Source organism: Oncorhynchus mykiss, chromosome 5, assembly GCF_057628025.1.
Source record: "Oncorhynchus mykiss isolate SJ-2025 chromosome 5, ASM5762802v1, whole genome shotgun sequence".
In the NCBI taxonomy this organism is placed as follows: domain Eukaryota; kingdom Metazoa; phylum Chordata; class Actinopteri; order Salmoniformes; family Salmonidae; genus Oncorhynchus; species Oncorhynchus mykiss.
In genome coordinates, this window is record NC_143026.1 from 33,157,915 (window position 1) to 33,181,921 (window position 24,007).

Below are 24,007 nucleotides of genomic sequence, written 5' to 3' on the forward strand. Positions count from 1 at the left end.
GTCTCAGAGGTCCGTCAAAAGCGCAGAGAGCATCATGAAGAACAAGGAACACACCAGGCAGGTCCGAGATACTGTTGTGAAGAAGTTTAAAGCCGGATTTGGATACAAAAAGATTTCCCAAGCTTTAAACATCCCAAGGAGCACTGTGCAAGCGATAATATTGAAATGGAAGGAGTATCAGACCACTGCAAATCTACCAATACCTGGCCGTCCCTCTAAACTTTCAGCTCATACAAGGAGAAGACTGATCAGAGATGCAGCCAAGAGGCCCATGATCACTCTGGATGAACTGCAGAGATCTACAGCTGAGGTGGGAGACTCTGTCCATAGGACAACAATCAGTCGTATATTGCACAAATCTGGCCTTTATGGAAGAGTGGCAAGAAGAAAGCCATTTCTTAAAGATATTCATAAAAAGTGTTGTTTAAAGTTTGCCACAAGCCACCTGGGAGACACACCAAACATGTGGAAGAAGGTGCTCTGGTCAGATGAAACCAAAATTGAACTTCTTGGCAACAATGCAAACGTTATGTTTGGCGTAAAAGCAACACCCTGAACACACCATCCCCACTGTCAAACATGGTGGTGGCAGCATCATGGTTTGGGCCTGCTTTTCTTCAGCAGGGACAGGGAAGATGGTTAAAATTGATGGGAAGATGGATGGAGCCAAATACAGGACCATTCTGGAAGAAAACCTGATGGAGTCTGCAAAAGACCTGAGACTGGGACGGAGATTTGTCTTCCAACAAGACAATGATCCAAAACATAAAGCAAAATCTACAATGGAATGGTTCAAAAATAAACATATCCAGGTTTTAGAATGGCCAAGTCAAAGTTCAGACCTGAATCCAATCGAGAATCTGTGGAAAGAACTGAAAACTGCTGTTCACAAATGCTCTCCATCCAACCTCACTGAGCTCGAGCTGTTTTGAAAGGAGGAATGGGAAAAAATGTCAGTCTCTCGATGTGCAAAACTGATAGAGACATACCCCAAGCGACTTACAGCTGTAATCACAGCAAAAGGTGGCGCTACAAAGTATTAACTTAAGGGGTCTGAATAATTTTGCACGCCCAATTTTTCAGTTTTTGATTTGTTAAAAAAGTTTGAAATATCCAATAAATGTCGTTCCACTTCATGATTGTGTCCCACTTGTTGTTGATTCTTCACAAAAAAATACAGTTTTATATCTTTATGTTTGAAGCCTGAAATGTGGCAAAAGGTCGCAAAGTTCAAGGGGGCCGAATACTTTCGCAAGGCACTGTAATTCTATGTGTTGGGTACAGAGATGAGGTAGTCATTGGAAAACCTTCCTGGTCTTTGCTTTTGAAGTTCACTGCTTGACTGAGGAACCTTACATATAATTCTATGTGTGGGGTACAGAGATGAGGTAGTCATTAAAAAAATCATGGTAAACACTATTATTGCACACAGTGAGTCCATGCAACTCTATTTGACTTCTTAAGCAAAGGTTTACTCTTGAAATTAATTAGGCTTGCATAACAAGGGGGTTGAATACTTATTGACTCATGACATTTCAGCTTTTTATTTTTTTATTAATTTGTAAACATTTCTGAAAACATAGTTACACTTTGACATTATGGGTTATTGTGTGTAGGCCAGTGACCAAAATAATTATTGACTCCATTTAAAATTCAGGCTGTAGCACAAGAAAATGTGGAAAAAGTCAAGGGGTGTCAATACTTTCTGAAGGCATTGTACATGTTCTCTGTGAGTGCAGGCATGATTCATGCCTACATGCTCACATTGGTGTGTGTGTGTGTGTGTGTGTGTGTGTGTGTGTGTGATCTCATCAGCACTGCTGGATTACCCTCTGATCACACCCATGATTCATGCCTGACACACACACACCGACACACAGTTTATTGCCATCTCATTATCGGGCTCATTATCCTAAGAGCTCTCATCCGATGACCCACTGCATTCAGCCACGTTTACCTTAGTCGATGGTAGTTTTCTGAATGCTCAAGTAGTTCACTTTATCTTTATGCAACCAGAGATTGGCCTCGGAAATCAAGATTCCTTGAGTCAAATGGTTGATGACTTGACACTTGATTATTGACCTTGGAAAGTGAGATAAATGTTTTATCTATTTAACGGTTGTTACCAGAGTTGGCTTGGGGTTTCAATCTCATAGTGTGGTGAAAGCATTAACACATGATTCAATATTAACTCTACAAACACTGAAATAGGTTTGGAAAGTGATGTTTGCTCTGTAATGCTGTGCTGTGATTATTCTCTACTACTTTACAACATGATGTATGGTAAACTAATGCCACAAGTTGCAACCATACGGACTGATCTAGGCTATCCATAGTCAGAGATGTCTCTTTACACTAGTGGTTTGTATAGACTTTTGTATGATCTTGATTCCATGCCACATACAGTAGCCTTTATTGACCTATATAGCAGTTTCTCTTTCAGCATGTGTAATATATCCACTGGTGTGGATGGTGAGGTTTTGTCCGTAGCAGAAGTGCAGAGCTGGCTGTATCTTTCTCACTGCTGTTCTCCATCTGGTGTCTCAGTATGAAATCCCCCTATGATATGACACCAGGTTCTCAGCCAAGCCCCAAAATAGAGCAAAGTAATCCTAATAGATAGCCTATTTTCAAGACAGCAAAAAGCTAAATCAATATCTGTTAATTAGCCCTTTACACTCGTACCTGTATACGGGTTGAAAATGGCAGATGTGGGCACTGATAAACACAATGGTTGTACAGTAACATGCTATACATGACATCAGCGCTCAGGCTCTGCGCCTCAGGTTTTGACATTCTTCTCACAGTAGAGACATTCTGAACTTGAGCACCGTGCACGACAAGAATTTGCCTCCATCTCTCCTGCTAATTGGGCATCTTTTGCAAATGTTTTGTCGTCTGAGTGAGGGAAATGCTGAAAATTAAGAGGACTCTTGTGTATTTAGAAAAATGAGACGTTGAGGATTATAATAATTACAGCTTTGATGTCATACAAGCAAACCAAACACCTGAGTCCAAATGTGGACTTCACATTTCCATATCATAAAATGACTGTCATATACAGTGTCAACGTTTATGATCACTATGTTTGATGCACAGTTACAAGATTAAATCATACCCTGGGTTGTTCTAAACACAATGTTTGTCTATTGTGAAGAACATTTGCCATGGCAGATGTTCTTGTATGCACTCATAACTCCTTTCTATGTGCACCAAAATTAGGATCTGACCCAGATTGCGATTTATAATGGACTGTTTTTGGATTGCGAACAAAACAACTACAAGAGTTGAAGACTTCTTTGAGTCATAAAAGTGCATTGAAATGACTTAGGAACTGTGCACACTTTGGAGAGGTGTATGTGGCCAATTGGAGACACCAGTTAGTCCTCTCACTCAAACTTTTATCATTTTTTTGTCTTATGTTGTACCTATCCAATATTCTCCAGGAATACTCTTATCATGTTACTAATTGTATCCAGAGTATGTTCAGATTTCGTTATAAACAAATGCTGCGAAAGTACTGTAAATATAAAATGAACATCACATCAACTGTTTCTTTTTTAGATTCAGTCTTGTCAGGTGAAATGTTGTGTCCTCACCTTTGGTCTAATAATTTCCCCATCATCTCCAAAATGTTCCCTTTCAATTGCTACTATGGTTATGCATATGCTTTTCATATTTATTCTGTAAGAAACATTTCAATTTAGCCAGTTGATATACAGTGCCTTGCAAAAGTATTCGGCCCCCTTGAACTTTGCAACCTTTTGCCACATTTCAGGCTTAAAACATAAAGATATAAAACTGTATTTTTTTGTGAAGAATCAACAACAAGTGGGACACAATCATGAAGTGGAACGACATTTATTGGATATTTCAAACTTTTTTAACAAATCAAAAACTGAAAAATTGGGCGTGCAAAATTATTCAGCCCCCTTAAGTTAATACTTTGTAGCGCCACCTTTTGCTGTCTATCAGTTTTGCACATCGAGAGACTGACATTTTTTCCCATTCCTCCTTGCAAAACAGCTCGAGCTCAGTGAGGTTGGATGGAGAGCATTTGTGAACAGCAGTTTTCAGTTCTTTCCACAGATTCTCGATTGGATTCAGGTCTGGACTTTGACTTGGCCATTCTAACACCTGGATATGCTTATTTTTGAACCATTCCATTGTAGATTTTGCTTTATGTTTTGGATCATTGTCTTGTTGGAAGACAAATCTCCGTCCCAGTCTCAGGTCTTTTGCAGACTCCATCAGGTTTTCTTCCAGAATGGTCCTGTATTTGGCTCCATCAATCTTCCCATCAATTTTAACCATCTTCCCCGTCCCTGCTGAAGAAAAGCAGGCCCAAACCATGATGCTGCCACCACCATGTTTGACAGTGGGGATGGTGTGTTCAGCTGTGTTGCTTTTACGCCAAACATAACATTTTGCATTGTTGCCAAAAAGTTCAATTTTGGTTTCATCTGACCAGAGCACCTTCTTCCACATGTTTGGTGTGTCTCCCAGGTGGCTTGTGGCAAACTTTAAACAACACTTTTTATGGATGTCTTTAAGAAATGGCTTTCTTCTTGCCACTCTTCCATAAAGGCCAGATTTGTGCAATATACGACTGATTGTTGTCCTATGGACAGAGTCTCCCACCTCAGCTGTAGATCTCTGCAGTTCATCCAGAGTGATCATGGGCCTCTTGGCTGCATCTCTGATCAGTCTTCTCCTTGTATGAGCTGAAAGTTTAGAGGGACGGCCAGGTCTTAGTAGATTTGCAGTGGTCTGATACTCCTTCCATTTCAATATTATCGCTTGCACAGTGCTCCTTGGAATGTTTAAAGCTTGGGAAATCTTTTTGTATTCAAATCCAGCTTTAAACTTCTTCACAACAGTATCTCGGACCTGCCTGGTGTGTTCCTTGTTCGTCATGATGCTCTCTGCGCTTTTAACGGACCTCTGAGACTATCACAGTGCAGGTGCATTTATACGGAGACTTGATTACACACAGGTGGATTGTATTTATCATCATTAGTCATTTAGGTCAACATTGGATCATTCAGAGATCCTCACTGAACTTCTGGAGAGAGTTTGCTGCACTGAAAGTAAAGGGGCTGAATCATTTTGCACGCCCAATTTTTCAGTTTTTGATTTGTTAAAAAAGTTTGAAATATCCAATAAATGTCGTTCCACTTCATGATTGTGTCCCACTTGTTGTTGATTCTTCACAAAAAAATACAGTTTTATATCTTTATGTTTGAAGCCTGAAATGTGGCAAAAGGTCGCAAAGTTCAAGCGGGCCGAATACTTTCGCAAGGCACTGTAGGCCAATTCCCATGACTGTAAAAAGGTTAACAGATGCATGCAGTATCTGATGGATTTAGGGAGGAGGACATTTATTTTGACAAAATGATCCAGCACATGTCGCTCTCTTCGATATTGCAGTAGCTTATGAGGGAACAGTGTTTCACCAGAGGAAGAGAAGTGAGTGATGTTTGGAGGAAGAGGATGAGAGAAGAGAGGAAAGGAGGAAGAGTGGTAGGTAGAGAAGGAAGAGGTGGATGATGTACACGCAGTCACCAAGGGAGTGATCCAGAAAGGAATGTGCATCCAGACAGAGCCTTCTGCTTCTTCTTCGGCCTCTGGAGGTACACACAACACTTACACATAGCAGGATATCCCTTTACCATACCAGCCTTGGTTCATGACCTGTGTCTTGTAAGTTGTGAGCTAGTTTGGCTCCTGGTCTTACAAAGCCTGCTCCCCCATCAATTACCGTGCTCCCAAAGAGCCTAACCGAAAGAGCATAGCCTAGGTTTCTACATAGCTTAACCAATATGAATCTAGACACACACAGGCTGCTAAATGGCACCAATATACACCGAACAAAAATATAAACGCAACATGCAACAATTTCAGCGCTTTTACTGAGGTACAGTTCATATAAATAAATCAGTCAATTTAAGTCAATTCATTAGGCTCTAATCTATGGATTTCACGTGACTGGGATTACAGATATGCATCTGTTGGTCACAAGTACCTTGACAAAAAAAAGGTAGGAGTGTGGATCAGAAAACTAGTCAGTGTCTGGTGGACCACCATTTGCCTCATGCAGCGCAACACATCTCCTTCGCATAAAGTTGATCAGGCTGTTGATTGTGGAATGTTGTCTCACTCCTCTTCAATGGCTCTGCGAAGTTGCTGGATATTGGTGGGAACTGGAACAGACTGTTGTACACGTCGATCCAGAGCATCCCAAACATGCTCAATGGGTGACATGTCTGGTGAGTATTCAGGCCGTGGAAGAACTGGGACATTTTCAGCTTCCAGGAATTGTGTACAGGTCCTTGCGACATGGCGCCATGCATTATCATGCTGAAACATGAGGGTATTGCTGCGAATGAATGGCACAACAATGGGCCTTAGGGCTGGGTGGTAAACCGTATTTATGATATACCGGTATTGATGCACGGACAATTTTGGGTTTGTACTTTACTTTCTATAGCGGTATTTGAATGTTTGGTTTGTTAAATGTGATAGCCGTGTAACGTCCATTTTTATAGTTTATTTCGCTACTTGAGTCCTCTCTCTCCATGCCGCATCCCATAGATTTAGCCCCGCCCAATGTGTGCCTAACTGCTGGTCAAAATTGCACAATTAATCTTTGTGACCAGTTGAGGATGTCATAACCAGTTGTGACAGGTGTTATGTCAGTCTTATAACAGTATTATGCCTATTTCCTGCTTTGGTGGGAGTTGTTTTTCTATAGATCAGACAATGTGATTAAAGGCCTTTCACTCAGCAGGTAGAGAAAGAATGACACCACCAGGCTGGCCGTGAGCCAGTCCTCCCTCTTTGGGGGCTAGCTGCCACTGTTTGGATTAGCGTCTGTAACTCTGGCTAGCGCTAAACCCATAGCCCCCTGTGTGCTAGCTAGGCTAACTCTATCGCTATCTGCCCTCAACCCATAGCCCCCCTGTGTGCTAGGCTAGCTGCTATATATGCCCTCAATACATAGCCCCCCTGTGTGCTAGCTAGGATAGCTCTATCGCTATCTGCCCCGCAGCAGATTTGATTTGACACACAGTCAAGTTGGGTTTCACTGTGGCACTGACACTGTCCCTTTCCCTGTGCCACTCCTCTTTTCTCTCCCCCTTGGAAAAGTGCCCAGAAAAGCATAATCGAGTCTCCTGATACATCCTCCCAGCCAGCACCACTGCAATGCACAGTCACTGTGTCCTCCAAGCTCTGTGTTGGTCGCTAACAAGGTGTTAGACGTAATGTGTTAGCCTAGCTTGTCTTTTTATATAGCTCTTTTGGACTAACATGTTGATGTTGGAGGGCTGTTGAGAGGACTGTACGTTGGTGATGAGGTAAGCAAGGCTGGGCAGGATGAAAGAGATGGGTGGTATTTCTGTGGGGAAAGTCGCTTTAGGCCGTGTCGGCCCTATAGCCTAGAGCTGATTTGCCAGGTTGGAGTGGACTTAGCTCGAGACCAGAGACCACTGCAAAGGGTAACTGTTGGGACTTGGATATCTAGGTGGGTGAGATTGTTGGACGTTTTAGACTGCTGTGTGGATTTGATGGGAAACATGCTGTCGATCTTCATTTTAATCTGTTTGGAGAATCACTTTCTATTGAGGCCTATGTTATTTTATATTAATGTGTATTTCAGTCTATAGCAGTATGATTTGTGTACATGTATGCCGTGCTGTATTACTTTACATTGATCTGGGAGATTTTATTTCCCTGTTGTGTAGTGATGGTTATTTGAGCTTTCTTCCACTACTAGTAACAGCCAAATTACTTTTTATCTTGCTGTCTAATTACTTTTCTATCATCCTAGAAAACCTCTTAGAAAAAAGAAAAGTCTTGAGTAAAGAAGGTGTCTATTCTCCATATCATTGTTCTCGTTTAATGTTCACTGGTCAGGGAGAGAGGGAGACAGACTAGACTTCCTGCTCCATTCCATTTCTTTGAGTCACTCAATTAGAAAGTGAACCAGCTCCCAATGTACCGTAAGTCCAGCTTCATAAATGATGCATGCAGGTGTTTTTGCAAGGCCAGAGCAGTACTGTCTAAACGTAGTCCAGCAGCACCTCTGATATACTACTCCGAGTGCAGAGTCAGAAAAGGTTCAACTTTTTGTCTTCTGCTACGGCTCTCATCTTCTCAATTGCCTCCTGCTGTTAGAATTCTTTTAAATTTATTGTAATATTGTTCACTTAGAATATCAACTGGGAATGGTAGTTGAACTTGTTTCAGCACAGTTCTTTTAATGTATTTCTTTTTTTTACCCCCTAGTGAAATGGATGAGAGAAGACATTAGGGTGGGAATTAATTACATTTACAATGAAATATTAATTTTGGATGAAGCTAGGGGGAGCCTTGGGCTATAGGGTGGTAGGTTGAAGTATTACGACTCGCTTGCCTTGAAGCCTTACTATTGAATGTGAATTCAGTGGTCAGGGCATTGTGAGTTTACATGTTCCAATTTGCATGGCAAGTAAGGAAGACTTCTAATTAGGGGCATATGCCAGCAGGTGCCTGGCTGTGCGTTTCCCCTCTTTATTCTGCTCTTTGTGTGTTTGCATTCTGATGAGCAGTGTCCAGCTTGGGGAGCAGCATGATTTGTAGCTGAGCTTAAAGGTCAGGATCACCCAAACGCTGAAACACCCCCTCTAAAAGAAACGTCCTCTCACTGTCAAATATGCTTATTTTCAGAAAACTTAACACGTGTAAATATTTGTATGAACATAACAATATTCAACAAACTGAGACATAAACTGAACAAGTTCTACAGAAATGTGACTAACATAAATGGAATAATGTGTACTTGAAGAAAGGGGGGGTCAAAATCAAAGTAACAGTCAGTATCTGGTGTGGCCACCAGCTGCATTAAGTACTGCAGTGCATCTCCTCCTCATGGACTGCACCAGATTTGCCAGTTCTTTCTGTGAGACGTTACCCCACTCTTTCACCAAGGCACCTGCAAGTTCCCGGACATTTCTGGGGGGAATGGCCCTAGCCCTCCCCTCCGATCCAACAGGTCCCAGACGTGCTCAATGGGATTGACATCCGGGCTCTTCGCTGGCCATGGCAGAACACTGACATTCCTGTCAAGCACAGAATGAGCAGTATGGTTGGTGGCATTGTCATGCTGGAGGTTCATGTCAGGATGAGCCTGCGGGAAGGGTACCACATGAGGGAGGAGGATTTCCTCCCTGTAACGCACAGCGTTGAGATTCCCTGCAATGACAAGAAGCTCAGTCCGATGATGTGACATACCGCCCCAGACCATGACGAACCCTCCACCTCTAAATCGATCCCGCTCCAGAGTACAGGTCTCGGTGTAACACTCATTCCTTCGACGATAACGCAAATCCGACCATCACCCCTGATGAGACAACCGCGACTCGTCAGTGAAGAGCACTTTTTGCCAGTCCTGTCTGGTTCAGCGACGGTGGGTTTGTGCCCATTGGCGACGTTGTTGCCGGTGGTGTCTGGTGAGGACCTGCCTTCCAGCCTCTCTCAGCCTGTTGTGGACAGTCTGAGCACTAATGGAGGGATTGTGCGTTCCTGGTGTAACTCGGGCAGTTGTTTTTGCCATCCTGTACCTGTCCCGCACGTGTGATGTTCGGATGTACTGATCCTGTGCAGGTGTTGTTACACGTGGTCTGCCACTGTGAGGATGATCAGCTGTCCGTCCTGTCTACCTGTAGCGCTGTCTTAGGTCACAGTACGGACATTGCAATTTATTGCCCTGGCCACATCTGCAATCCTCATGCCGCCTTGCAGCATGCCTAAGGCACATTTGCGCAGATGAGCAGGGATCCTGATCTTTCTTTTGGTGTTTTTCAGAGTCAGTAGAAAGGCCTCTTTACTGACCTAAGTTTGAATAACTGTGACCTTAATCGCCGTCTGTAAGCTGTTAGTGTCCTAACGACCGTTCCACAGGTGCATGTTCATGAATTGTTTATAGTTCATTGATCAAGCATGGGAAACAGTGTTTAAACCCTTTACAAGTTATTTGGAATTATCTTTGAAAGACAGGGTCCTGAAAAAGGGATGTTTCTTTTTTTGCTGAGTTTGTGTGTGTATCTGTGTGTGTATGTGTGAGCATGTCTGAAATAGCTGCTTGTGTTGTTGTGTCCATCCACATCTTTGTGTGTGTGTGTGTATATGCTACTTTGCTATGTGGTCTCCTTGACACCTTGGTCGTTCCCCTAATGTGGCTTCCGGTCACATCTCAACATGTCATATCAAAAATCAAACCAATATCAATAGGGGGAGGGGTTTATTCTATGTTCCATTCAAAGTGCCGAGCAAGAGGTGGTCGTACTACCCATTTTTTCAAATCCTTATGTGACTGTCTTTCCCATTACCAACATAATCTAACCTTTCTGAATTAGCTAGTCTTATCGGCTAACAAATATTGCGTTGATCCATGTAGTCAAACGTTCATTACTGGTTGCTCTAAACCCCAGTCATCAATATATTAATGAAGTGCTCCAATCTGTTCATATTTAATAAGGCCTGAATGGGCTGCTAATGAACTGGTCTATTAGCGTACCCTACACACTATAATTAAGTCTACGAGAGGAGCCACAATGCCAGAAGTGCACTTTAATTGTTTTAACATTCTCCAAGAGTGGAGATGAGGGAAAGTTCTGGAATGCTGCCATTTCTAGAGCTCAGGGAGGGAGGGAGAGAGGGAGAGAGCATGCACTCTGTTGAACATACCATTAGTGCCGCGGCACTCTTTGGTGTGAGTGCTTGTCTGAGTTTCAGAGAGAGAGAGAGGTCTGGGAGTGGCACAGACCGACTGAAGGAATGAGAAGGGGGTGCTGCTAAAACTTGAATCCATATCGAAGAGAGGAGGTGGAGAGAACAAGAGGAGAGGGGGATAAGGAGGAACAACTGCTCGTAGACTGGAATCCGACAGACAGTCGAGCAGCAGAGACGATAACACACTGGGGAACGCTGCCCGCTACACACACATACACAGACGCACTGAGCCTGGCCCCGGGTGGCGGCAGCGCGTGGAGATGACGGGGGAGCGGCAGGGAAAAGGCGAGCCAGCCAAGAGAGACTCCATCAGTTTTCCTTGGTTACACTCGGGAACGGTTCTCCTGAGGGGCAGCAGGAGCGCTAATGACTTAACTGATAACGGATCATGGAACATGTGCCGGTGTGTGTGACTGTGCACTTCTGAACGCGAGCGGGTTTGTGTATGTGTATTTACCTCCACCTTTTGGTTTTTGCGTGTATGCTGCGTGTGTGTTCATTCTGATCACAGTGTGGGATTTTTCTGAATGAAGGTGGTTTGCCACAGCAGCCAGCGGCACTGGAGACTACATGCATCTGAAGACAAGGGACTAAGGGACTGCGTTTTTCTTTCATCGCATTTCTGTCGGAGAGAGAGCTCTGGAATCTTAATATCTTTTGAGAGTTTGGGGAAGTCATGAACTCTTCCGGAACAGTCGGAAAATTGGGGATCGAAGGGGGCGAGGTAAGACTGCACATTTCTGTACAAGTGGCCACATCAAAACTGTCTAATGTCTTGCTTGGAGGCTTGCCTCTTAGGTCTTTCAGGTCCACTGTGTAAGAGGTAGTTGTTCATTTGAAAAGGGTTGGATCTGAGTTTTCTCTTACTTTGTCTTAAAGGTTTGGTTTGGAAGTGGTTACTAGTGTCGTTAGGGTTTCTGTGAAATTCTCTTGTCACCCATTTCTAGGTTATTTCAAGGTTTGGCCAAGAAGTAGGACTCCTTTCTTATAATCCAGAAATGACAGCCAACTCGCTTGGAAGGTTTCAGTCAGAGCTGTCTGTCTTTCGTCCCTCTGTAAACACTTGTGCCCCTCCAGCTCATGGCTCAGACTCATCTGGACTAGTCCTCTACCCATTTCTCTCTCCCCGCAGTCCCCCCCTGCTTGCAGCATATTAAATCCAGGTGGGAGAGAGTTAGGTTCAGGCGAAATACCTCTCAAAAGGGAGGAAGAGAAGGGGTAGGAAAATGTAGGCGAAGTGCCTCGGGTATGTTACGCTCCCACAGTGAAAATAGAAGACCAGATAGCTACCAAATCAGCACTCGCTCCCTCTTTTTCTCTGTCTCTGTCCTTCTGACTCTGTAAAACAAGCTGTTTGTTTTCCAAGGGCTTTCGAGCGGGATAGTAAGCAAGCTCTGACTGTTAGTGTAAGCTCTTCTACAGAAGTGTTTCTTTCAGTTTCAAGGTCTTTATGGCCCCTTTCCCTTCTACCCTCACATCGTCCACAGATGAGAACGGTTAAATCTCCCAGAAAGTCACAATGGCCATCTGTTTCTGAAGATACAGGAAGTGAGGCTCTGTGTAGAGGTGCATTGTTGAGTGCCTCAAGTGGCCCAGGGCCCCTAAGTCTACATGTCTCTATATGCAGGGCCGGCCCTAGCCTTTTGGGGGCCCTAAGCAAGGTTTGATTGGAAGGCACCCCTACCTCATACAAACTTGTATGCCATCTGTAAATACAAATGAAATTGTTAAATTACGAGTAGAAGTCGTCCGATTAATCAGAATGGCTGATTAATTAGGGCCGATTTCACTTTTTCATAACAATCGGTAAACGGCATTTTTGGACACCGATTGTGGCCGATTACATTGCGCTCCACAGGGAGCCTGAGTGGCAGGCTGACTCCCTGTTACGCGAGTGCAGCAAGAAGCCAAGGTAAGTTGCTAGCTAGCATTAAACGTATCTTATAAAAAACAATCAATCTTAACATAATCACTAGTTAACTACACATGGTTGATATTACTAGTTTATCTAGCTTGTCCTGCGTTGCATATAATCGATGCAATGCCTATTAATTTCTCATCGAATCACAGCCTACTTCGCCAAACGGGTGATGATTTAACAAGCGCATTTGTCGTTGCACCAATGTGTACCTAACCATAAACATCAATGCCTTTCTTAAAATCAATACACAAGTATATATTTTTAAACCTGCGTATTTAGTTAATATTGCCTGCTAACATGAATTTATTTTAACTAGGGAAATTGTGTCACTTCTCTTGCGTTCTGTGCAAGCAGAGTCTGGGTATATGCAGCAGTTTGGGCTGCCTGGCTCGTTGCGAACTGTGTGAAGACCATTTCTTCCTAAGAAAGACCGTAATTAATTTGCTAGAATTGTACATAATTATGACATAACATTGAAGGTTGTGCAATGTAACATAAATATTTAGACATAGGGATGCCACCCGTCAGGAAAAATATGTAACGGTTCTGTATTTCACTGAAAGGATAAACGTTTTGTTTTGAAAATATAGTTTCCGGATTTGACCATATTAATGACCTAAGGCTCGTATTTCTGTGTGTTATTATGTTATAATTAAGTCTATGATTTGATATTTGATAGAGCAGTCTGACTGAGCGGTGGTAGGCAGCAGCAGGCTCGTAAGCATTAATTCAAACAGCACTTTTGTGTGTTTGCCAGCAGCTCTTCGCTGTGCTTCAAGCATTGAGCTGTTTATGACTTCAAGCCTACCAACTCCCGAGATTAGGCTGGTGTAACCGATGGCTAGCTAGTTAGCAAGGTGCGCGCTAATAGCATTTCAATCGGTGACGTCACTCGCTCTGAGACCTTGAAGTAGTAACACAACGTGCCATTGGAACACAGCAGTGATGGTTGCTGATAATGGGCCTCTGTAGATATTCCATTAAAAATCAGCCGTTTCCAGCTACAATAGTCATTTACAACATTAACAGTGTCTACACTGTATGTCTGATCAATTTGATGTTATTTTAATGGATGAAAAATGTGCTTTTCTTTCAAAAACAAGGACATTTCTAAGTGACCCCAAACTTTTGAACGGTAGTGTAAGTATTCACACCCCTGAGTCAATACATGTTAGGATCGCCTTTGGCAGCGATTACAGCTGTGAGTCTTTCTGAGCAAGTCTCTAAGAGCTTTTCACACCTGGATTTTTACAACATTTGTAAAAATTCTTCAAGCTCTGTCAAGTTGGTTGTTGGTTAATGGTAGACTGCCATGTTCAAGTCTTACCATATATTTTCAAGACGATTTAAGTCAGAACTGTAACTAGGCCACTCAGGAACATTCAATGTCATCTTGGTAAGCAACTCCAGCGTATATTTGTTCTTGTGGTTTAGATTGTTGTTTTATGATATCCTGCTGAAAGATTAATTTGTCACCCAGTATCTGTTGGAAAGCAGACTGAACCAGGTTCTTCTCTAGGATTTTTCCTGTGCTTATTGTTTTCTGTTTTTTTAAATCCTAAAAAACTCCCTAGTCCTTTCCGATGACAAGCATACCCATAACGTTGATGTAGCCATCACCATACTTCAAAATATGAAGAGCGGTACTCAGTGATGTTATGTTTGGTTTGCCCCAAACATAACGCTTTGTATTAGGGACATAAAGTTTATAATTTTGCCACATTTTCAGCTTTACTTTAGTGCCTAATTGCAAACAGGATGTGTTAGAATATTTTTATTCTGTACAGGCTTCCATCTGTTTACTCTGTCATTTAGGTTAGTATTGTGGAGTAACTACAATGTTGATCCATCCTCAGTTTTCTCCTATCACAGCCATTAACTCTAACTGTTTTAAAGTCACCATTGTCCTCATGATGAAATCCCTGTGTGGTTTCCTTCCTCTCCGGCAGTTGAGTTAGGAAGGATGCCTGTATCTTTGTAATGACTGGGTGGATTGATACACCATCCAAAGTGTAATGAATAACTTCACCATGCTCAAAGGGATATTCAATGTCTGCTTTTTTTTTTTTTTTTTTTTACCCATCTACCAATAGGTGCCCTTCTTTGCGAGGCATTGGCATGCCTCCCTGGTCTTTGTGTTTTGATTCTGTGTTTGAAAGTCACTGCTTGACTGAGGGACCTTACAGATAATTGTATATGTGGGGTACAGAGATGAGGTAGTCATTAAAGTTAAAATTCATGGTAAACACTATTGCACACAGAGTGAGTCCATGCAACTTATTATATGACTTATATGACATGCCTTGCACATTGTTAAGCACATTTTTACTCCTGAACTTTATTTTGTCTTGCCATAACAAAGGGGTTGAATAATGACTCAAGTTTACATTTTTAATTAATTGTGTAGGGCAGTGACACAAAATCTAAATGTAATCCTTTTTAAATTCAGGGTGTAACACAAGAAAATGGTGAAAAAGGCAAGGGATGAGAATACTTTCTGAAGGCACTAAAGTAATACTGCAAAAAATAGCACAGCAAAAATGTAGCTTAAATTCAAAGCCTTATGTTTGGGTTAAACACAACACATCACAGTGTAATTGCCTTATTTTCAAACATGGTGGGGGCTGCATCATGGTGTGGTTATGCTTGACATCGGCAAAGACTGGGGAGCTTTTCAGGATTTCAAATAAATAGGATGCAGCTAAGCACAAGCAAAATCCTAGAGGTCAACCTGCTTCAGTCTGCTTTACACCAGACACTGGGAGAGGAATTCACGTTTCACCAGGAAAATAACCTACAAAAACAAAGACAAATCTACACTGGAGTTGCTTACCAAGACAACATTGAATGTTCCTGAGTGGCCAAGTTACAGTTTTTACTTAAATCTGCTTGAAAATCTATTGCTGTCAGCCACGACCCCTAACACCTTGACAGAGTTTGAGGAATTTTGAAAAGAATAATGGGTAAATGATTTCATAATACAGGTGTGCAAACCTATCATGTGACTTACCCATGAAGACTCGCAGCTGTAATTGCTGCCAAAAGTGTTACTAACATATATTGACTTATCTAATCAAGGCATACTAGTGTGTTATTTTTCATAAATCTTTCAAAAATGTCACTCTGACAATAGTATTTTGTGTAGATCGTTGACAACAAATGACAAATCCATTTTAATCCCACTCTGTAACACAATAAAATGAGAAGAAATCCAAAGGAGGTGTAGACTTTCTATAGGCACTGTAGGTATGTTTCAATCCTATGGATACTTTGTCATGCCTTGCCTGCAGCCAATTTCAATGGCGAGATGGGGTGAGCGGGGGAGAGAGAGTGAGTAGACAGAGTTCAGTTTTCGTAACCAACAATGTGTGTTCGAGCTCTTTAGGGACAGAGCAGGGGCTAGAGAGAACATTATGCATGAACGTGTTGACACTTTTACTTCTTCCCCTGACTTACCCTGCAGCTCTTGACTTACCCTGCAGCTCTGGTAAAGCAATGTTCAGTCACTAACCCTGCCGCTCTGGTAAAGCAATGTTCAGTCACTAACCCTGCAGCTCTGGTAAAGCAATGTTCAGTCACTTACCCTGCAGCTCTGGTAAAGAAATGTTCAGTCACTTACCCTGCAGCTCTGGTAAAGCAATGTTCAGTTACTAACCCTGCAGCTCTGGTAAAGCAATGTTCAGTTACTAACCCTGCAGCTCTGGTAAAGCAATGTTCAGTCACTAACCCTGCAGCTCTGGTAAAGCAATGTTCAGTCACTAACCCTGCAGCTCTGGTAAAGCAATGTTCAGTCACTTACCCTGCAGCTCTGGTAAAGCAATGTTCAGTCACTAACCCTGCAGCTCTGGTAAAGCAATGTTCAGTCACTAACCCTGCAGCTCTGGTAAAGCAATGTTCAGTCACTTACCCTGCAGCTCTGGTAAAGCAATGTTCAGTTACTAACCCTGCAGCTCTGGTAAAGCAATGCTCAGTTACTAACCCTGCAGCTCTGGTAAAGCAATGTTCAGTCACTAACCCTGCAGCTCTGGTAAAGCAATGTTCAGTTACTAACCCTGCAGCTCTGGTAAAGCAATGTTCAGTCACTTACCCTGCAGCTCTGGTAAAGCAATGTTCAGTCCCTAACCCTGCAGCTCTGGTAAAGCAATGTTCAGTCACTAACCCTGCAGCTCTGGTAAAGCAATGTTCAGTCACTTACCCTGCAGCTCTGGTAAAGCAATGTTCAGTTACTAACCCTGCAGCTCTGGTAAAGCAATGTTCAGTTACTAACCCTGCAGCTCTGGTAAAGCAATGTTCAGTTACTAACCCTGCAGCTCTGGTAAAGCAATGTTCAGTCACTAACCCTGCAGCTCTGGTAAAGCAATGTTCAGTCACTAACCCTGCAGCTCTGGTAAAGCAATGTTCAGTCACTAACCCTGTAGCTCTGGTAAAGCAATGTTCAGTCACTAACCCTGCAGCTCTGGTAAAGCAATGTTCAGTCACTAACCCTGCAGCTCTGGTAAAGCAATGTTCAGTTACTAACCCTGCAGCTCTGGTAAAGCAATGTTCAGTTACTAACCCTGCAGCTCTGGTAAAGCAATGTTCAGTTACTAACCCTGCAGCTCTGGTAAAGCAATGTTCAGTTACTAACCCTGCAGCTCTGGTAAAGCAATGTTCAGTTACTAACCCTGCAGCTCTGGTAAAGCAATGTTCAGTCACTAACCCTGCAGCTCTGGTAAAGCAATGTTCAGTCACTAAACCTGCAGCTCTGGTAAAGCAATGTTCAGTTACTAACCCTGCAGCTCTGGTAAAGCAATGTTCAGTTACTAACCCTGCAGCTCTGGTAAAGCAATGTTCAGTTACTAACCCTGCAGCTCTGGTAAAGCAATGTTCAGTTACTAACCCTGCAGCTCTGGTAAAGCAATGTTCAGTTACTAACCCTGCAGCTCTGGTAAAGCAATGTTCAGACACTAACCCTGCAGCTCTGGTAAAGCAATGTTCAGTTACTAACCCTGCAGCTCTGGTAAAGCAATGTTCAGTCACTAACCCTGCAGCTCTGGTAAAGCAATGTTCAGTCACTAACCCTGCAGCTCTGGTAAAGCAATGTTCAGTTACTAACCCTGCAGCTCTGGTAAAGCAATGTTCAGTTACTAACCCTGCAGCTCTGGTAAAGCAATGTTCAGGGCCTTAGGCGATTCCCCAGAACCACCAGCCAATTCAAACACAACGCTGGCTTTTTCCAAACTAGGATCTTCAGAAAATCACATTCCTGCATGCACGAGCGCATACTCTGAACCTAAACAGGGAAAGCACACGCTTCCTTATCAGATGAACTGTACTTAGACCATCAAAGACAGCCCGTCTCCCATGTCGTTTTATTTTTTCACTACCCTCACATCAACTAGAAAAACATATATTGTCTGGGCAGATGTTTTAGAAGCCCTTTACCTTCAATTTATAGTGAGGGAAAGCAGACTGGATCTATCAGTGACTTAACAGCCGTAGTATTGTAAATGTAGCATTCAGTCATCGTTTGCGCCGCTGATGTACTACAGTGGAGCGTAGAGCATCATGAACTACGGTCGAGGCACTCGATCGATGCGGGGAGGATTTGGAAGAGACGACATCACACCGGACACGAAGGCTGCACGAATATAGTCTCTGTGCCTCCACCGGTTGGTACGCAACCTTGATTTCCGGCCCCTCTGAATTGGTCTTCTAACTCCGCCAACTGAAAACAAGAGAGAAGCAGGGGCTGCAGGTAGAATTTACGAGCTTCTCCTGGTAGGTAGAGTAAACCAGAACAATGACCCAGTGCAGGAATGAATTACCCTGGCACTTTTTAATTTTATTTATCCTCATATTTAATGATAGGTCCCCTCTGTATACTTGATGGTCTCTTTCAAATGTCCTGTCACATATTTATGAAGTTGTTACATTTCTGAATTCATTATGGGAAGTGAGGGAGCATATTGATTGAGACAACATTGAGTGCTATAATTCAACAGTCTCTGACGTTTATTGTTCAAGTGACACATTTTGTTCAAGTGACACATTTTCATCTACATTTTGATTAAAGTTAGTTTAATAACATTATGAACTAGACCTACATAATGTTAGGATCCCGAGTGGCGCATAGGGCGGCGCACAATTGGGCCAAGCGTTGTCCGGATTAGGGGAGAGTTTGGCCGGGGTAGGCCGTCATTGTAAATAAGAATTTGTTCTTAACTGACTTGCCTAGTTAAATAAAGGTACAATAAAAACAATACAATTAATCATTGATAGTAGGTGTTGTGGTTTTATGTTCCCTTGTGGAATAGTCTGCATAGTGAAACACTTTAGTGTTCAGTCTCTAGGCCCGGCTCTCCAACCTTGTTTCTGGAGTGCTACTGTCCTGTAGGTTTTCCCTCCAACCCTGTTCCTTCCTGTAGGTTTTCCCTCCAACCCTGTTCCTGGAGAGCTACCCTCCTGCTCTAGGCCTATATATTTGACCAAGGTATCAGTAACTTTATAACAGGCTGTTTTTCTTAACAGTAGTTTAATGAGCTCTGTTTCTCCCTGGTAGCCTTGATCACAGAGGTTGTTTCATGCTAATATTTTCCTACTCTGTACAAACATCAAAGGGCTGTATGTGGAGATACGTCATCCATCACACAGAAATAGTCAGGGGTTATTTGTGCTATGCATCATATCCATTCGTGTACATGGAGAGAAAGAGAGAGCATGGACTCCACCACTGCTTTATACGGAACATATACAGTGAGTATAGATTAGAGGTCGACCGATTAATCGGAATGGCCGATTAATCAGGGCCGATTTCAAGTTTTCATACCAATCGGAAATCGGTATTTTGGGCTCCGATTTGCCGATGTAAAATATATATATATATATATATATATATATATATATATATATATATATATATATAGACCTTTATTTAACTAGGCAAGTCAGTTAAGAACACATTCTTCTTTTCAATGACGGCCTAGGAACGGTGGGTTAACTGCCTTGTTCATTGGCAGAATGACAGATTTTCACCTTGTCAGCTCGGGGGATTCAATCTTTGAACCTTACAGTTAACAAGTCCAACGCAATAATGACCTGTTACGCGAATGCAGTAAGCCAAGGTAAGTTGCTAGCTAGCATTAAACTTATCTTATAAAAAACAATCAACCATAATCACTAGTTAACTACACATGGTTGATGATATAACTAGATATTATCTATCGTGTCCTGCTATATAATCTGACTGAGCATACAAGTATCTGACTGAGCGGTGGTAGGCAGAAGCAGGCGCGTAAACATTCATTCAAACAGCACTTCATATAATAACTACAACCTAAAACTTCTTACCTGGGAATATTGAAGACTCATGTTAAAAGGAACCACCAGTTTTCATATGTTCTCATGTTCTGAGCAACTGAAACGTTAGCTTTCTTACATAGCACATATTGCACTTTTACTTTCTTCTCCAACACTTTGTTTTTGCATTATTTTAACCAAATTGAACATGTTTCATTATTTACTTGAGGCTACATTTATTTTATTGATGTATTATATTATGTTAAAATAAGTGTTCATTCAGTATTGTTGTAATTGTCATTATAATTTATTTTTTTAATCGACCAATTAATCGGTATAGGCTTTTTTTGGTCCTCCAATAACCGGTATCGGCGTTGAAAAATCATAATCGGTCGACTTCTAGTATAGATCACTGTTTCCTTAGGGTTCACGTGACTGACCAGAAAAACGCAAAAAGCCAGTGCCAGCGCACCAGAGGTGTGTCGTCGTGGTGATAGTGCTCGAGCTCCATGCATAATGTTCCCGTGCTGCTCAGTCAGATATGGCCATGTGCTTGTTGCTAATTACTTGCTTAAGTGGTTCTCCTTCATAGCTCTCATCCTCCATTCCCTCTCACCATAGGCATATTCTTATGATAAGAAGGGCTAGAGCCACCCCAGATGGCAAAGGCATCCTTCTTAGTACAGACATAGACCCAGCACTGACTCTGTTCTAGTTCTGTGGCGGTGTGCAGTGCATCTTCTCCATTATCGGCGTTCAAAGTCTGCTGGTACGTTGCAAAGCCCGAAAGGCATGGTCTTGAACTGCAAAAGCCCTCAACATGTAGTGTGCTATTTAGGCAATCAACGAACTAGCGGCAGCAGCCAACGAACTAGCGACAGCAGCCAACGAACTAGCGGCAGCAGCCAACGAACTAGCGGCAGCAGCCAACGAACTAGCGTCAGCAGCCAACGAACTAGCGTCAGCAGCCAACGAACTAGCGACAGCAGCCAACGAACTAGCGACAGCAGCCAACGAACTAGCGACAGAAGCCAACGAACTAGCGACAGCAGCCAACGAACTAGCGACAGCAGCCAACGAACTAGTGACAGCAGCCAATGAACTAGCGACAGCAACCATTAAAGACCAATATCAGCAAAATATATGATGAACGATACAGGTGTTCTATTGAAGCCCAGAGTGTTTATTAGCTAGTCCTGGAAAACCTGTTGTAAGCTTTTCCAGTGCAGCTGCTCCTAAAATGTGGTCAATCCAGCGCTTTGAAAGAGACACCATGTCATTTTAAAGGAGAATCAAGAGACAATTTTATATTCTGTACTTAATATTTACCAGAGTGAACCTCTTACTTATCAAAGTAAGGCTTCATCTGAACACCAGCCATAGGCATTTTTATGGTTGTTAAGTATATATTTATTTTTGTCATACAGTATATTAATGTTCATAGAGTTATTTTAACTATGTTTGATAAAGATTTGATTCACGGTTAGTCTTTGTTCTTCTGTCTTTGTCATCAGTTTAACTTTAGGGTTCAAGACTGCCATAGAAATCTGCACATTAACCAACTCCTTGCCACTAATAACTAGTTTAACTCTGACAAACTACATTAACACATTTCAGCCAATTCATTTAAATTCCATCTCTCTCAAACAATTCCACTTTAAATTACTCTGAAGGACTCTTACTGTATTTCTGTGACGTATTTGAATAAGGTTTGAAACTATATGTACAAGGCTGAAAGTAGGGAAGTTAACCAAGGTTTCCCCTGAATAATGACCCTTGTCAGTCTGAAGTTGCAATATCCTGGAGCAGCAGGACTGACTGGGGCCCTTACCTCAATGTACCTAATTGAAATCATTCATTTACTGGGGGAGCCCTCATTAACTCCCTTCTTTAGGTCTTTAGCAGGTAATTAGAGTGAAGTACCAGGGCCCCAGAGAGAGGAACACTGAGAATCACACACACACCAATGAAAATATGCATGTTCATGTGCACGCACACACACACGTGTTCTATATACGTGCACACGCACACCGACACTTATAGATTTACAAATTCACATACTTTCACATAGGCACACATTCAGAAACACACAATCACACATATATGCACTTTTGGAATCAGAAACACACATACACACTTTTGTATCTCCTATACTCACTCACACGTGGACTTTCTCACTCCATTTCTCATTTCTCTCTGAGAGAGAGGGTAGATCCACTGCCAATTAGGGCTGCACAAGTACTGTATAACCCTGTAACTGCCAGTTATGGATGGAGACGTCATGAAAATAAAATAACCATCAAAACATTTATAAATAGATTACAAATAGCTGACTGAAAATGGGATGGCTGGGCATTCGTACAGTTATTTATTTTTTGTGTTATTCAAATGGTTATTACAGTGACCGCGGTATGGACCTGGAGCATTTAACAATTGGAAATGAGGCTTGAGAGTGAGGAGAGGGAGATAATTCACCTTTCAGTGTATTAAGCTGCAAAACCACAATTTGAGCCTGTTTTCTCCGTTCCTCCCTCTTTCTCTCCTCTCTTTCTTTCCACCAGTCAAAACAAACCGGGCTATTTATAGAAATGAAATGATAAAATCTCTAAAGCTACTCAGTGAGAACATTAACAGGAGAGTAAAAAAACTAATTCTATAATTATGTTTTTTCTTGGTACAGCTCTGCGCATAAGTCTCTGTAATGGAGCAGTGTGTGTGTGTGTGTGTGTGTGTGTGTGTGTGTGTTTGTGTGTGTGTGTGTGTGTGTTATTGTGGAGGCTTCTGTCACCCATGATGGAACATCTCATCCTACATCCAGGAAAACACTTCTTGGTATCAGACAGATGCAGCTACTGCAACACTGGCCTGGGGCTGCAGGGGAAACTCGCTGCTCTGGACTGTGCTGACCACTCTGTCTCCCATTCCATGTACCAGAATAATGCCATTGGCGAGGACATTCTCACCTTCACTGTTAAGGTGAGGCTGCAAGTTCTACCAACAAAATATAGTATAGCACTCTGGTACCCTGCAAATCAAATGTATTTATATAGCCCTTCTTACATCAGCTGAGTGCTGTACAGAAACCCAGCCTAAAACCCCAAACAGCAAGCAATGCAGGTGTAGAAGCACGGTGGCTAGGAAAAACTCCCTAGAAAGGTCAAAACCTAGGAAGAAACCTTGAGAGGAACCAGGCTATGAGGGGCGGCCAGTCCTCTTCTGGCTGTGCCGGGTGGAGATTATAACAGAACATGGCCAAGATGTTCAAATGTTCATAAATGACCAGCATGGTCAAATAATAATAATCACAGTAGTTGTTGAGGGTGCAACAAGTCAGCACCTCAGAAGTAAATGTCAGCTGGCGTTTCATAGCCGATCACTAAGAGTCTCTACCGCTCCTGCTGTTTCTAGAGAGTTGAAAACAGCAGGTCTGGGACAGGTAGCACGTCCAGTGAACATGTCAGGGTTGCAGGCAGAACAGTTGAAACTGGAGCAGCAGCACGGCCAGGTGGACTGGGGACAGCAAGGAGTCATCATGCCAGGTAGTCCTGAGGCATGATCCTAGGGCTCAGGTCCTCTGAGAGAGAGAAAGAAAGAGAGAGAGAATTAGAGGGAGCATATTTAAATTCACACAGGACACCGAATAAGACAGGAGAAGTACTCCAGATATAACAGACTGACCCTTGCCCCCAGACACATAAACTACTGCAGCATAAATACTGGAGTCTGAGACAGGAGGGGTCAGTAGACACTGTGGCCCCATCCGATGATACCCCCAGACAGGGCCAAACAGGCAGGATATAACCCCACCCTCTTTTCCAAAGCACAGCCCCCACACCACTAGAGGGATATCTTCAACCACCAACTTACCATCCTGAGATAAGGCCGAGTATAGCCCACAAAGATCTCCGCCACGGCACAACCCAAGAGGGGGCGCCAACCCAGACAGGAAGATCACGTCAGTGACTCAACCCACTCAAGTGACGCACCCCTCCTAGGGACGGCATGGAAGAGGACCAGTAAGCCAGTGACTCAGCC

At 42.7% G+C, this 24,007-nt stretch overlaps 1 protein-coding gene across 7 annotated transcripts in view; it reads left to right on the plus strand.

The window, feature by feature from the left end:
- LOC110523629 (colorectal mutant cancer protein) overlaps positions 1-24,007 on the plus strand; it is a 124,638-nt gene that overhangs the window by 13,002 nt on the left and 87,629 nt on the right. The window contains exon 1 of one of the 7 annotated variants that reach the window (XM_090234537.1): positions 7,209-7,358. The exons of 3 other annotated variants lie outside the window; for them this stretch is intronic. Coding sequence is in view for 2 of the 4 variants with exons in the window: in XM_036977299.2 (XP_036833194.1) it covers positions 11,450-11,497 (48 nt within the window). In the remaining 2 variants the exon portion in view is untranslated. Of the gene's footprint in view, positions 1-7,208; positions 7,359-10,724; positions 11,498-24,007 lie in introns of those variants that run through there. 3 more of the 7 variants (XM_090234539.1, XM_036977299.2, XM_090234535.1) reach the window with 3 other exon arrangements.